General features: G+C 37.6%; 1 protein-coding gene across 3 annotated transcripts in view; it reads left to right on the top strand.

The window, feature by feature from the left end:
- LOC126185099 (uncharacterized) overlaps nucleotides 1–14,835 on the top strand; it is a 232,359-nt gene that overhangs the window by 153,649 nt on the left and 63,875 nt on the right. For all 3 annotated transcript variants that reach the window (XM_049927911.1, XM_049927910.1, XM_049927912.1), the window contains 4 exons: nucleotides 560–701; nucleotides 796–934; nucleotides 3,105–3,318; nucleotides 8,544–8,713. In XM_049927911.1, the coding sequence (XP_049783868.1) occupies nucleotides 560–701; nucleotides 796–934; nucleotides 3,105–3,318; nucleotides 8,544–8,713 (665 nt within the window). The remainder of the gene's footprint in view (nucleotides 1–559; nucleotides 702–795; nucleotides 935–3,104; nucleotides 3,319–8,543; nucleotides 8,714–14,835) is intronic.

Genomic DNA, 14,835 nt, shown 5'->3' with positions numbered 1-14,835 from the left:
CTTTTTGCCATTGGGACAGTAAACCCTAATGTTCTTTTTTTACAATTTAAATTTCATTCCCAGAATGAGATTTTCACTCTGCAGCGGAGTGTGCGCTGATATGAAACTTCCTGGCAGATTAAAACTGTGTGCCCGACCGAGACTTGAACTCGGGACCCTTGCCTTTCGCGGGCGAGTGCTCTACCAACTGAGCTACCGAAGCACGACTCACGCCCGGTACTCACAGCTTTACTTCTGCCAGTACCTCGTCTCCTACCTTCCAAACTTTACAGAAGCTCTCCTGCTTAAATTTCATTTTTCAAATGCTACATGTCATTTTGGAGACTGTATACTGATGTGTTGTGAAGGCATCATTATAATCGCATTGTATGTGCTCGCACAGTAGAATGCTTAAAAAATATTACTGTTTTGCATGTGCTCATACAGCAAAATGCTTAAAAAATCTTACTGTTTCAAGTGGTTTACATTACATCAGTACACTATACACACAACTCTCAATGTTCAGAAATTTTCTTTTCCTTAGTACTCCATAAATATGTAAATCATCAATTCATTTCAGGAGTGTGGACCACAAGAGGTCGAATGTTGAAAATTCTGCCTCAGTGCCCCCTAGAAGGGCAGCCTGCTGTCATAGAGATATGTGATATTTCTCATATGATCCCTGACAGTGATTTAGAAGATTATCCTGGCCCACTTATTAGGTATATGAATATGTTATTTCTATTTTACGTTTGAAATTTTATTGGTTAAATATGTAGTGAATGCATGATCTACACAGATATTTATTGTTTTCAGGGATGTTACACATAAAAATTCATTAATTTCATTCTGCTCACGTAAGATCAAAAAGGCAGAACGTGATCCCAACTTGTACGATCGAGGCTCAGTTATATTACTTTGGCGACTTCTGATACTCTTGTTAAGGCAAAATGGGGTGAGTTTATAAGTCAGCAATGCTTTTATCAGTGTTTGTTTGCTTTCATGAATTGGTACCATTTAGATTTTACGAGATGAAGTGCTTGTATTTTAATCTTAAACTATATTGATGTTTACTGTAAATGGTGGCTAATTTATTCTGTATGTGCTGTGCACAAATGACACAATGATACCGTCTTTTTAATATAAACCTTACATTAACAAAAGAACTTAAGGTTTGGTGGTATTTTATTTTTAGAGACAATGAGAACTAACATACATAAACCTTATCTGGTGCAGTTCACTTTTCACTGTGATAATGTCTTTCAGAGATGTGCAGATGTCATTGATGTTAAAGGGCAGTTTCAAAATGGTGTTTTACAAAGTCATAAAAAATATAATTAATAGAAAAATCAACATTATGTTGCCTGCTAAAACTTAGGTAGCATATTCAGACAAAGCAAGATTTTTTTCCCCCCAAAATTGATAAGTGTGTGTTTTGTAGCCAATGTATTAACTGATGTATGAGAAATAAGTCTTTAAGAGGTGAAGAGGTTACTTCTACTTAGCTGTACTTGGCGATTCAAAAAGAAAGAACAGATTTCAATTTTTTATTACAAACTACAAAAGAGAAACACATTGCGCATGTCACTGGACAGAGGAAGATTATAAGTTTTGACACAGTGACTACACCCCAAAAGAAATAAGTTTGTATGTTGGAATTCTCATGTAGTCAGTCCATTGTTCAAGTGCAGCTTGCATTCTGCTGCCGATTCAGCAAGAATCCACGTCTGCACCAGCAGATTTATGACTTGCATACAAAATTCATGGAAGTTTGTTGCATATGCAAAGATAAGAGCACTCATTGGCCATGCACATCTGATGAAAATATTGAGCATAACTGAGATGCAGTCACACACAACCTGTTCACAAGACAGGCAGGTAAGGAACTTCAACTTCCTCAAACAACAGTGTGGTATGTTCTAAAATGATGCCTGCATATGAAGCCTTACGCCGGCCGCGGTGGTCTAGCGGTTCTGGCGCTGCAGTCCGGAACCGCGGGACTGCTACGGTCACAGGTTCGAATCCTGCCTCGGGCATGGGTGTGTGTGATGTCCTTAGGTTAGTTAGGTTTAAGTAGTTCTAAGTTCTAGGGGACTTATGACCTAAGATGTTGAGTCCCATAGTGCTCAGAGCCATTTGAACCATTATGAAGCCTTACAAGTAGCAGATACTGCAGCAATTGTATCTCAGCAACTGTAACACACAAGTACAAATTTTGCATTTAAATTCTCCAGGATATGGCAGAGGACACTTTTTCCAAATTACTTGCCTTTTCAGATGTATCAACATTTCATCCAAGGGGTAAAGTAAACCACCATAACGTAAGAATTTGGTGGCATAAAATTCTGGAGTTGTCAAACATGAGAGACTCACTGAAACTGGGTGTGTTTTGTGCTATTTGCGAACACAAAATTTAAGGACCTTTCTCTTATATGGAGAAAACTAAGATAGGAATCTCATAGCTGGACATGCTGCAAAATTTGTTGTTTCCTCAACTTCATGAAGATTGCAATGATTTCATTTTTATGCATGACACCGTCCCATCTCACTTTCATCTTGAGGTGCAGCATTACCTTAACAACACCATACCACAACATTGGGTTGGAAGAGATGGACAACAAGATCTTGTTGATTGCTTTTGGTCTCTGAGGTTACCAGACCTCATACCTTGTGATTTTGTTTTTTTGTGGGGTTACGTAAGACAGAGTCTACGTTCAACCTATGGCAGCTACTCTTAAAGAGCTGAAAGATTGAATTGTTGAAGCTATCAGTTAAATAGACAGGGACCTGTGCAGTTGTGTATGGAATAAAATAGGCTACCATTTCGATGTTTCTTGAGCGATGCACGGTCCTCCTATTGAGTGTATGGTAAAGTGTCTGTGCAGACGTACAACTCTGAACCTTCCTCTATCCAGTGACATGCGCTATGTGTTTCTATCTTTCATAGTTTGTCAGTAATAAACAATTGAAATCTGTTCTTTCTTTTTGAATCACCCTGTATATTGGCTTCAACAACTAATGATTCAAATAAAGGCATTAAACAGATTACTTGGTGGTTTCTTAAATAAATGGGAGCATAACTTAAAACTCATAATGTATGTATAACAATTCACGTGATGTTTCAGACAGTAGTTGGAGCGGATATAGCAGAGCTGCTTGTTTCGTGCTCTTCTTCTTCATCATCATCTTCAACAAGTTCACTTGCTGGGAATCCTGTTGTTCCTCAGCAGAATGTATGTGAGGTCCGTACAGATGAGCAAATGAATAAGAAATGTGAAGAAGATGTGACAAACCAATTTCGAGAATATTTGTTATATGGCAACACAAAGGAAGCACTGGGTAAATACATCTTGGTATCTTATCAAGAATCAGTTTGTTTGCAGCTCTCTGTGACACTTAGTATCAGATGATTATTAATCTTTGGTATCTCTAGTGAGCTTGATTATCTTGTTAGGAGAGTACTTCCTGTTAAAAAATTCTGATAGTCTAGCTAGTATAATGAAACACCTTGTAGATATATTTAATGAGTAAATTAAACTTGTAAAATGATTTTTGGCTGAGTAAATTACTAATACTATAGTCAACCTGTTCCTTTAAACAAATCTCTGGGGGCCTTAAATAGTTTTTCCTTAAATGGTATTTTCCTTGATTAGGGGTTTAATCTTAGTATGTTAATGAAGTTATCCATAATCAGAATTTGGAAGTTTTTAGCCTAAATCGGTAGAATTATTTAGTCACAAATGCACATGACTTGGTCATAGCAAATTACAAAAAATATACATTATTTTGTGCTACACACAATTCATTAATTTAATAGGCATGCATTTTAAGTTTACATTAAAATCACCAGTTGGTGTCTAGATTTAAAGGCAGTATCTGGAATGAAGAATAAATTGTTTATATTATTAAGATAATGCAATAGACAAATACAGTTACATGAAAAGGAAAAAAATCCTTAAATATATAATTTATTTCATGAATAAAAAAATATAAAAATGTGTAGTTTGCTATTTCCTGCCAGCTTAACATACTGAGAGGAATTGTCACTGTAGCTGGTTGGTATTTGCTAAAACCAACTCATCTACACTTACCAATGAAAAACACTTTCTAACAGCTGCAGCTAAAGGCAGCTGAATCATCATCATCCTCTCCTCCTCTCCCCCTTCCTCATCCTCCCATCATTTACCAACTGTGCTTGGTTCTTTATTAGAACACCACAAAAGTCAGGCTGTCTGTCATCACAACAGTGTCTTGAAATGTCATACATGCTGAAGTATGTGTGACAGCACTCAGGGAAATTATCCTTATTCAGGGAAATTACCTCCATGACATTTTCATACCATGTAAGAACATGGCAACTGACACTGAGCCGCAGCCAGCAGGTTTCAAGACATTACAGGTAGCAGCAAACATGTGCATAGCCTGCAAAATATCCACTCTTGTTACTTCCTTTCTTTCCATGAATGAAACTGACCTTTGCACAACAGCCAGTCTGTATTTAGCTCCCACAGGATGAATTATGTCCAGGAGGCTGCAGGTAACATATACAGTTAACAGGTAGAAACACATCAACATTCCAAAGGAATGTCGCAACCTGTGGGTGTGCACGACATCTGTCTATAATAAGAATTATCTTCCTTCCTGCTCCACCCATCTCAGCATCTACACTCCTAAGAAACATCATACAAATTTCAACTGTCATCGAGGCATTGCAGTAAAATTGTATGTGCACAGTATTGCTTTTATATTTTTAGATTACCTGAGAGTTTAAAATTTTTCCTTGTTAATGCTGGAAACATTTAACTGCCATCACTGTTAACATACAAACTCCATGACATTTTCCTACTGAACGGACTAGGAATATTTTTTTTACATTAATAAATTATAGATCATCTCAGTTCCATCAGCATGGAAAATGTTCCTGGATACACATTCATTGTCAGACATGGCAACACATTCATCTTCCAATGTTCAGTACTTTCAAAGTCAATTATCTCACATTCTTGAATTAAATTTTTGTTTAACCAGTCAGTTTGTTACATGTGATGTCATGTCTGAGCGACTACTCGAGATAACTGTGTATTTCAAACAGGCTGTCCACCTGCCCAAGAGACTAGACTTCAGCGATGGTAAATGAACAGTTGCCACTGTAATTGTACAATTTCCACAATCACCTGTAACCTGAACTTAATGTTACCAAACTCTCCATTATTAACGGACCTTCCGTTTTTTTGCCCAAATTTTCTTCTGTTCCTTATTTTTTTACCTGGAGTGAATAATTCTCCGTTTTTGTGTGTAAGTCAATTATAAACTATATTTCATGGAATAAATATAATCTTAAAATTTATCTTCTTGAAAATATGACTTTATCATAGTTTCTTCTGTAATGTTGAATTTTGTGAATGCTGGCAATGCGTGAGCTTCCAAACTGTAGCAACAACCAGCAATACTAATTTACACTGCTTTCTCCAGCATCTGCAAACTAATTCACACACGGTTCAGAATGTGCTCCTGATGCATTAGCCTTCACTAGAAAATTAGTTTAAAGTTAAGAATGTCTGAAAATGATTAGTATGTTGTTTTGTGTTCTTTATATTTTATACACTCTAATAAATATATGGAAGGGCCGTGTAACTTTTTGTGATTTTGTTATAAACAAATAAGTGGCCACTCTTTTTATTTTACGACATCTGGCAACTGTACCTAATCTTTACCTGGAATTGTGGCTGTAGAATGTGTTTCTTACTCCAATTGTGTGGAGAAAAAGCTCTCCTTTTTCTGTTCTCCTAGCCGCACGGTTAAAGGCGCCATGTCACCGATTTCACAGCCCCTCCTGCCAGAGGTTTGAGTTCTCCCCCGGGCATGGGTGTGTGTGTCATTCTTAGCATAAGTTAGTTTAAGTAGTGTGAGAGTCTAGGGACCAATGACCTCAGCAGTTTGGTCCCTTAAGAATTCACACACATTTGAACATTTTCTGTTCTCCATTGTAACTTTATTGTCCCACACAAACTGCACAGAATGCCAGCTTTCAGGGAACTGGCAGGGAAACTTAGTATAACATACACACCTTCAGTTCAGAAAACTGTCCGAATTTTGACACGAGCGGATAATGGTTCGTTTAAACTGGATGTGTGTAGGCCATTTTGAAGGTTGAAACATGAATGTTCTTACTTTTTTAAATACAAAAGACAGAGTTCCAGCATTCAAGAATGCCTTCTTATTTTCCAGTATATCCTGCAGAAAAAAAGACTGTTTCAAATTATATTTCTTTCACCTGTTGAAGAGAGTTTAATGTTCAGATAGTCCTCTTCATTAGAATAACGGTCAGCTTCTGCCGATTCTCGAAGCGTTTTTTTATGTTGTTAGCCATAACTACAGTAGAAGATGACTCCATAAAGTGTTTGACACATACTAAAGTAACGTAGCTCCTATATACAAGCATTTAAATACTTACTGGTCTATTTTGACAAGAATCAGCTGTGAGCAATAAGAATAGATTGAGAGTTATTGACATTTTCTCTGTAAACAGTTTAACACAACTCATTCAAAAATGTTAAGACTCTCATTATGAATAGATTTCAGTTTAGAAACTAATACTTATTCCTTAAAAGTGAACTTTTCCTTAAAAAAGGATAATTAAAACTAAATCCGAGTAACATCCTTCTTTTGGCAATTTCACTGCAACCAACAGAAATATTAATTAAAAGTGGGTTCATTAATATGGAGTTTTACAGTAATATTGAAATAATTTTTTATGACAGTACTGCCTGGAGAAGTAGTTGCATTTTTTGCAGTTATTTGTGATCGCAGTTAGATGTAGATGGAGTTTATTTGTAGTGAGGAATGGCAAAAAAAAGAGTGAAAATTATTTATATGAGAGATGAGCATTAATTTTCTTCTGTGTTGTATTTCTTGAAGCTGTCAGTAAACTAGAAGCAACTTTTAAAACTGAAGTGAGTTGCTTCTCCAAGAAACGTTACTAACTGTAGACTAATGTTGAGATAATCCTTCTAACTTCTCAAAGTAAATTCCTTTGACCACCTTTGTATGAGCTTGTGCTATAGCTTATTATCTTGATGTTGACAATTCATTACATTTAACCTTTTTTGATTCAACTGACCTCTCCAAGAAATGTTATCATACTTAGAGTACCACATTCAAAATACTGATTTTGCCTTCTTAAGTAGCAGCTATTCAGTTAGGCATTTTTAACATAGTATTGCATAGACTTCTTCACATTTGTCTTAACACTGCTGAAAAATTTGACATAAAGCACTATCACAGCATTGTATAGTAGTCAAATATAGAATACCCTGTCGGTAAATGGCAGCTGTACTAGTGTGTTCCCAGTGACAGTGGTGGCAAAGAAGACTGCCGTCTTATTATAGAAAACAAGTGACATAGCTCAGCTTCATGCTGGTAACACTAAGTAGCTACAGCCTGATGACTTATCTGGTGTAGTGGTAATTTTGGTTACAGACAGATGCGCAGAATTGCGTTTAAAATTTGGAGAACAACAATAAGCAACTGAATATTGTCAGTTTCATATAGTTTAAACCACTTAAGCAACACATGTCAGCAAAGTTCTCAGGAGATTAGAACATTTTCTGTTACATATCTAATTATGGCAATGATGAGAGCTACAAGTTACCACACTGTCTAGTCTGCTCAACTACAGTGCGAGTTCCGTGCGAGTGATAGCCACTTTTTAGTTACCCAACTGTAGCACCAGTACTGCGTGGTCCGCCCGACCACAGTGGAGTTCAGTGCAAGCTATGGTCACTTCCTGGCCGACTGACTACAGCACCATTCCAGCACAAGCAGACTTTTCTGTGTGACCGTTCCCTGTATTTCCCTTCACACATCTTAAACATAAATTCTGTACCAAAAAATCTGTTCTCACTAGCTTACTATGTTATGCATCCCACATCACTGGCTGTGCGCCGCAGCTGGGCAGCTTTACGATGATGGGGACTTCAATTTGTTATAGTTCAGCCAATTTTTATGAAATTTTGTAAATTATATAGAAAAATGTTCCTTGTAAATCAGTCTATCTATTAGTGAAAATCATATCAAAATCCTTACTGTAGGTGCTAAAATTAGCCCAAACACAGAGACAGAAACTGTGGGAGACTTTAATTTATATATGTATAGGTAAAGTGAGGCCAGTGACAGTCAAATAGGTATGGTTCACTACACTAATGGGTGCAGATTTTCAGCAGTAGAAGTGAAATCTTGCCATGCTTTTTTGTAAACCAGTTTCCTCAGTAATGAATGTCTTTTTCAATTTATAATCATTTCACAAGTATGTAGGCCCCACAGTATTTTTTGAAGTCAGCTAGCACTCAACAGTACCCCGACAGCCTTGAATGGCTTTACTGAAAATATCTGCAGACAAAGTGAGCAATAAAAAAAAACACTGTAGAAATGCAAACCCTAGGAATGTATTCATTGCTGTTTTTTGTAATTATTGTTTTTCGTTATTTATTCACACTTAATTCACTGTAAATTCATCCACTGAATAATCTGTAATTTTAGATGAATTTTTCCCTAATTATTTGCAGAATGGGCAATGAAGCATGGTCTCTGGGGACATGCTTTATTCCTTGCCTCAAAAATGGATAAGCGAACACATGCTCAGGTCATGATGAGATTTGCCAATGGTCTGAAGATGAATGATCCTTTACAGACATTATATCAGCTTATGTCTGGTCGTCAACCCGCTGCTGTTACAGTAAGTATTAATAAACTTTGTATACAAATATTAATAATTTCTATGAAACTAATTGATTTCAAACAGTTTCAATAGATAGCTGTATCCAGGTATTTGAATTATGTTTCTTATGAGATGAAGTGCCTCTCGGAAGGACCAGACTATTCTAATGTCCTGTTAAAATTTCCCCTTCTTGTTATTTTCTTAGTCCTATCCGGATAGAAATTTTTCTACAGTCTCCTTTACCATTAGACAGTTGTGTGTGTTTTCTAATTATGTTATGAAAATAAGTCCTCATATTACATTAAGGACTAAGTGGCTATTTTTGTTGGATATTCTCCATTGCATGTGTTTGTTTTTAACCTTTGATTTCATGCAGGAGCATATTTCGTACAACTTCTATGAGATAAACATAAAATGTACATCCATGTGCAAAATTTGGGTATTTACTTTTAGCTCCATAGATACCTACAGATATGTAAACTGTGCTGTATGTTCCAGCTGTTAATGTTGTCAATACAGCCACAAAGTTTTTCGTAGTTGATATGTCATATAGAATGGTCTCGGTGATTGTCACATCAAATTGTTGTAGACTTAGTTGATTGGCAATATTCTCCACTGTCATCAGAAAACCAAATGATTCACAATAAGATGGCAGTGGTCTATAGGTGTTAACTTAGTTGTGCACCCCTATTTGCAACTTCAGACAACATCAGGGGCCGCAGCGAAATATCATCTCCAGCAACACTGTTTTCACCACTGTGTAAAATATATGGTTTCTGCTTATCTGTAATCTCTTTGTATAAAATACCTGCTTCCGCACATTACTTTATGTATATCCATGTATAAAACTATTGGTCAATAAAGGGATTAAAGCGTCTTGTGAAAGGAAAAGGAAATTTTATCTGTTGGCATGAATAAGCAAAGATCATGCTGGAGTTGCACGCTACAAAAAGTACTCATAATTAGTAAGAAAAGTTATTAAAAAGTCAAGAAACATGCACATTATGCTATAAATCAGTAGTTCTGGTAACAGACTTAAATCTGCGTGGAATGCAGTGAAATGAGTGAGAGTACAACAGGCCACCGAACAGGATAACATCACTATTTATTTAAATGGAAGGGCTATAAATGATCAGTCACAGGTAGCAGATATGTTTAATAATCATTTCATGAATGTAGTAGAAAATACAGGGACAAACAGTTCAAGAGAAAAATCGAAGCTGTATGGTATGTTGAAAAAGCAAGTCATGTAAAATTCTGTCATATGGATGTCCCACCCATTTCTCCTTCTGCAATTAAGAAAATTATATTTTCACTCAAAAATAAAAGTTCATCTGGAATTTCCAAAAGAGTACTAAAGATGTGTTCACATCTTTCCTGAAATATGTAATGCATCATTAAGTCCAGAAAGATTGGTATATACCATTATTAAACACATCTATAAGAAAAATTATAGAAGAGATGTCAATAACTACTGACCTGTTTCACTGTTGACATAATTTTCCAAAATTTTTTAGAGGGTAATGTATTCTAGAGCAGCATTCCAGCTGAACAACAGTAATATCGTCAGTAAATCACAGTTCTGATTTCAGAAAAATTGCTCAGTTTTAGAATATCATTTACGCATCCACTCACCAAATTTTACAAGCATTAACAAACAAAATAGGGCTGGTTGATATTTTCTATGAATTATCTAAGGCATTTGACAATGTAAATTAGAATATTCCCTTGGATAAACTTGAGGATTTATGGAATTGATGGTATACCCAACCTGTGGGTGATGCCATATCTAACCAAAAAATTGCAGAAAGTTGTGCTTGGTTCAAATTCAACCAATGTAAGCAAGGGAGATTCTTCTGACTGGGGAGAAATCACTTACGGGGTTCTCCAGGTCTCAATCTTAGGTCCCCTATTGTTTCTCGTATAGGTAATGACCTACCTAATGTACAAGCAGCAGAATTATTTATTTTTACGGATGACATTAGTATTGTAATCAGTCTAAACATTTATACAGCAGCAGAAGAAATGGTAAATAATGTTCTTAAAAGTATAATGTTATTGAATGGTTTTCTGTGACTGGTTTCACTCTGTTTCAAAGATACACAGTGTATTCAGTTCTGCACATCTGAAACAACTTAGTTCAACCACATTTATACTTCAAACTGTTGCAAATCTTAGGGGAGAGACAAATCAGTAAGTACACATATTTTGTGTATTTTCATTCAACAGTGTCATGTGAAATAGTGTTCTGGATAACTCAGTTTTAAGAAAGAAAGTCTCCATAACACAAAAACATGCTGTAAGATTAATATTGGTACTTGCCCATGATCATCTTGTAGATGTCTCTTTAAGGAGTTAGATATTTTGACTAGTGCTTCATAGTATATTTATTCCGTAATGAAATTTGTTTTAAATATTATGCTGCAGTTCAAAATGAACAGTGATGTACATAATTGCAATACCAGAAGAAAAAATGGCATTCATTACTCCACCTTAAAGCCGTCGGCACACGGACCGTGCATCCGAACGTTGAACGTTGAGCGTGCCGAGTTTCTGACGTCACAGCGTGGAATAGCACGTTCGGGAGTCTTTCCGAACGTGCAGAGCAATATCTGGCATGTCAGATATTCTGAGCGTGCGTCTGAGCGTTGACCAATGAGATGGCACAACACCACCTACGTCACAAGCACGCCGTCTCCCTTCAGTACAGAGGTGTGAGGCGCCATATTGGCATTCATTTCAAGCCTATATGGATTTTTGCCGTTCCGAGCACCAGCAAATTGAGAATCACTGCAAACCCCATTGTTAACTGTGTGATTCGTTCCGATAAAATAATGAGAAACTTCATATTCGTGGCAAAAGAATTATTGTAACTTGCGTATAATGAGAGTAGGCTATTTGAAGGCAGCGACACACTGAAGATCCACCCAAAACACATTATTCCTGGTACAATTTGTTATAATTAAATTTTAGTTAGTAACATATCTACGATTAATGTTTTTAGCAAGTGCTAAGAATCAGAAATTAACGCTGTGGGGTTGGTCTAGCGTAATGATTAGCGTCGCTGAGCAAGATATGGTTTTTGTTGGGGCGGAGGTTCGCGTCCTGGCACAACCAATTTTTTTTTCCTAACATTCGCGTTTTTATTAGGTTCTGATACTTTATTATTAGTTTAATATTTTTTTTTTTAGGGGTGACTTTGTTCGATTGGCTTAATCTAAAGGACAGCTTGCGCTACTTGTATAAAGATATTTTGCTCCTTCTTCATTTACGCTTCGTAATTCACATGTTGCAAAGATTCTGCTACTGGTTAGGAACAGTGATCCAGTAAGACCGACCTTGGGGTTTTACTAAAATGTGGGAATGATGAAATTATATTTATCTTATGCAGAGAAGTATTCCAAATTTGTAACGTACTGTTTGTAATAGAACTTTTATAAGCCTGTGTCCTTATTGATTGGACATGGTACTTTCCTTTTCGTGGACGATGGAAGAAATGTCCGTTTTAATAGAGCTAACGTGGGAATTTTATGCTAGCCCGTTGGATATACAGTGTGATTTACGAACCAGAAACATCCCTCAACTGTCGCTGTAGTGCGTTGCGATCTCGTGTACCACGTTGAGGCCCACGTACCGTATGCACAAGTCGCATCGTTCCTGAGCGTTTAGCAGCACGTTGAACTTGGCACGCTCAACGTTAACGTTCGACAGCACGGTCCGTGTGCCGACGGCTTAAGGCTGTCTTTAGCACAAAAAGTGGTTCACAATTGTGCTACCAAAAATTTTAATCACTTAATAAATGATATAAAGTGTCTGACAGGGGGTAAAACTAAATTTGAGAACAAACTGAAAAATCTTGTCCTTGACAACTCCTTCTGTACTGTAGAAAAAGGTATCTTTTTGTAATGTGTAAAAAGAGGTGGGTGGAGATTACTAGTTCACATCTGTGATCAAAAATAGAAAAAACTACTTGTATAAAATTGTTGAGGAACATTCTAATATCTGTGGCCTCTTTATTGCCCTGTTCCAGTAATTTGAAGTATGGACTTCAGTCAGTCTTAACACCAAAATCATCTTGTGGCAAATAGCTCTAACAGTGAATACTACAAAAGTCTTGGACTCCAAGGCTTTGTATATTCTTCACAAGCACATCTCTGAATTTCTTAGTTAACTATATTTTTCTTGAAACACTAACATTATTTCTATTGATATGATGAAAAATTCAGTTTGCAGGTAAGTATATACTTTATGGGATATAAATAATCGAAGGAGTAAATTAGCTTATTGTTGAGTTGCCAACAGGCATATAAACGAGACAGAAAGCAATGCTAGCTTTCAGACAAATCATTCTTTAGCCATAGTACACTACATATACACCTGCATGGCTACACGATTTTAGAACTGCAGTTTGACTTAAAAAGGTTGGTGTCAGGTGTGGTGAGTGAGGAGAGAAATGGGTGGGGAGTAATAGCAAGGATTGGAAAGAGTGGCTGATGGCTGGGAGGGAGAGGCAGTAGGTGTACATGATAGAAATGTGGTGCTGATGAGCTAATTCTGCTCGCAGGCTGAGGGAGTTGTACACAACGCACAGTGACCTGGCTGGGGGAGTGGATTGAGGAGATGACACAGAACAGAGGAAATGGTGACCACACAGAGGAATATGTGAGTGCTGGGTAAATGAATTTAGGGGCATGAATGAATGTGGGTGTGGGGCAGGGGCTAACAGAACTTGAGGCGAGGAAGACTACGGGATCAGAGGATGTGTAGCGATGGCGGAGAATCTGGCATGTCATGAGGAACGTCTCAGCTGTCATATTTTTAGCCCATTGGCTCTACTGCTGAGGCACGTCCTAGTGTACCTGATGCAGTTGATCCGCTGTCACATCAGGGTGAGTGGCAGTTGTTAACACTTATGGGTAGCTCGAGGTTTAGGGCCAATGTGGAGGCTAGCTGTCTGGCCTCGCCTATTTGCCCTGTGAGTGAACAGGTGGCCATTCCTTCAGCAGGGTCTGAGCAGGAATATGGGGGCAGCGATTTGCTAGCTACTGGGAGTTCCAATGTTCAGCACATTATGGAACCCCTTAGGAAGGCAATGGTCAGGACTGGAAAGAAAACCAATGTGCACTTGGTATATCTGCCGAGGGTCCTCATCAGAGGTGTGGAGGCAGCCTCGCCTACAACTGTTGAGTGTGAAAGGTGTAGTCATTTGCAAATTGTGGCTCATGTTGGCACCAACGGTGCCTGTCGCATTGCTTCTGTGATCGTCCTCAATTCGTGCATGTGGCTGGTGGAGGTGGTGAAGGCTGCTGGTCTTGCACGTGAGTTTTAAGCAGCACTCACAATTTGCAGAATTGTTCCTCGAGTTAATTGAGGTCCTTTGCTTTGGGATTGAGTAGAGGCTCTCAACCAAAGACTTTGTCGACTCAGAGACAGTCCTGGCTGCAGATTTCTGGACTTATGTTATTGAGGGGTAATTTTAGGACTCCCCTTGATATGTCAGGGGTGCACTACACAAGGGAAGCAGCTACTTGGTTGGCAGAGTACTTATGGAATGCACGTGTTTTTTAGGCTAGGCAGTAGTTTAGGTGGTCTGAACACTAACCAGCCAATTTGCAAATAGGAAAATCATCCCATGTTCGTAGCAAAGACACTTTGACAGTCAAACTTTTATCAGTAAATTGGCCAAGTATTTGTAACATAGTTTCTGAATTTACTGCCCTCCAGGGAAGTTCTCGCACTCAGACTATCCTTGGGCCCAAGAGCTGACTGAAACCAAAAGGAGAAATCTCGAAGATACTTAGCGAGTCATGGAATGTATATTGGAAAGACAGATTAGAACCCATAGGAGGGGAAGTGTCCATTGCAGTTGACAAAAATATTGTTCCTATTGTGGTCGAAATTATGACAGTGAAGTTATCTGATCCCATATAAAAGGTCACAGTGAAATCAAATTAACTGTTATATATTTTTACTGGCAATCTGATTCGACTGTGATAGCTCTAGAATCATTCAAACAAAAAGTCTACAGTCATTACTGCATAAATACCCATATCATGTAGTACTAGTTGGAAGCGACTTTTAACCTACAGAGTATAACCTGGGATGTCTCTGGATTCATTGTAGGGGTACAGACACAGTCC

Source organism: Schistocerca cancellata, chromosome 4 (genome assembly GCF_023864275.1).
Source record: "Schistocerca cancellata isolate TAMUIC-IGC-003103 chromosome 4, iqSchCanc2.1, whole genome shotgun sequence".
In the NCBI taxonomy this organism is placed as follows: domain Eukaryota; kingdom Metazoa; phylum Arthropoda; class Insecta; order Orthoptera; family Acrididae; genus Schistocerca; species Schistocerca cancellata.
This window is presented reverse-complemented; position numbering and strand designations above follow the sequence as displayed.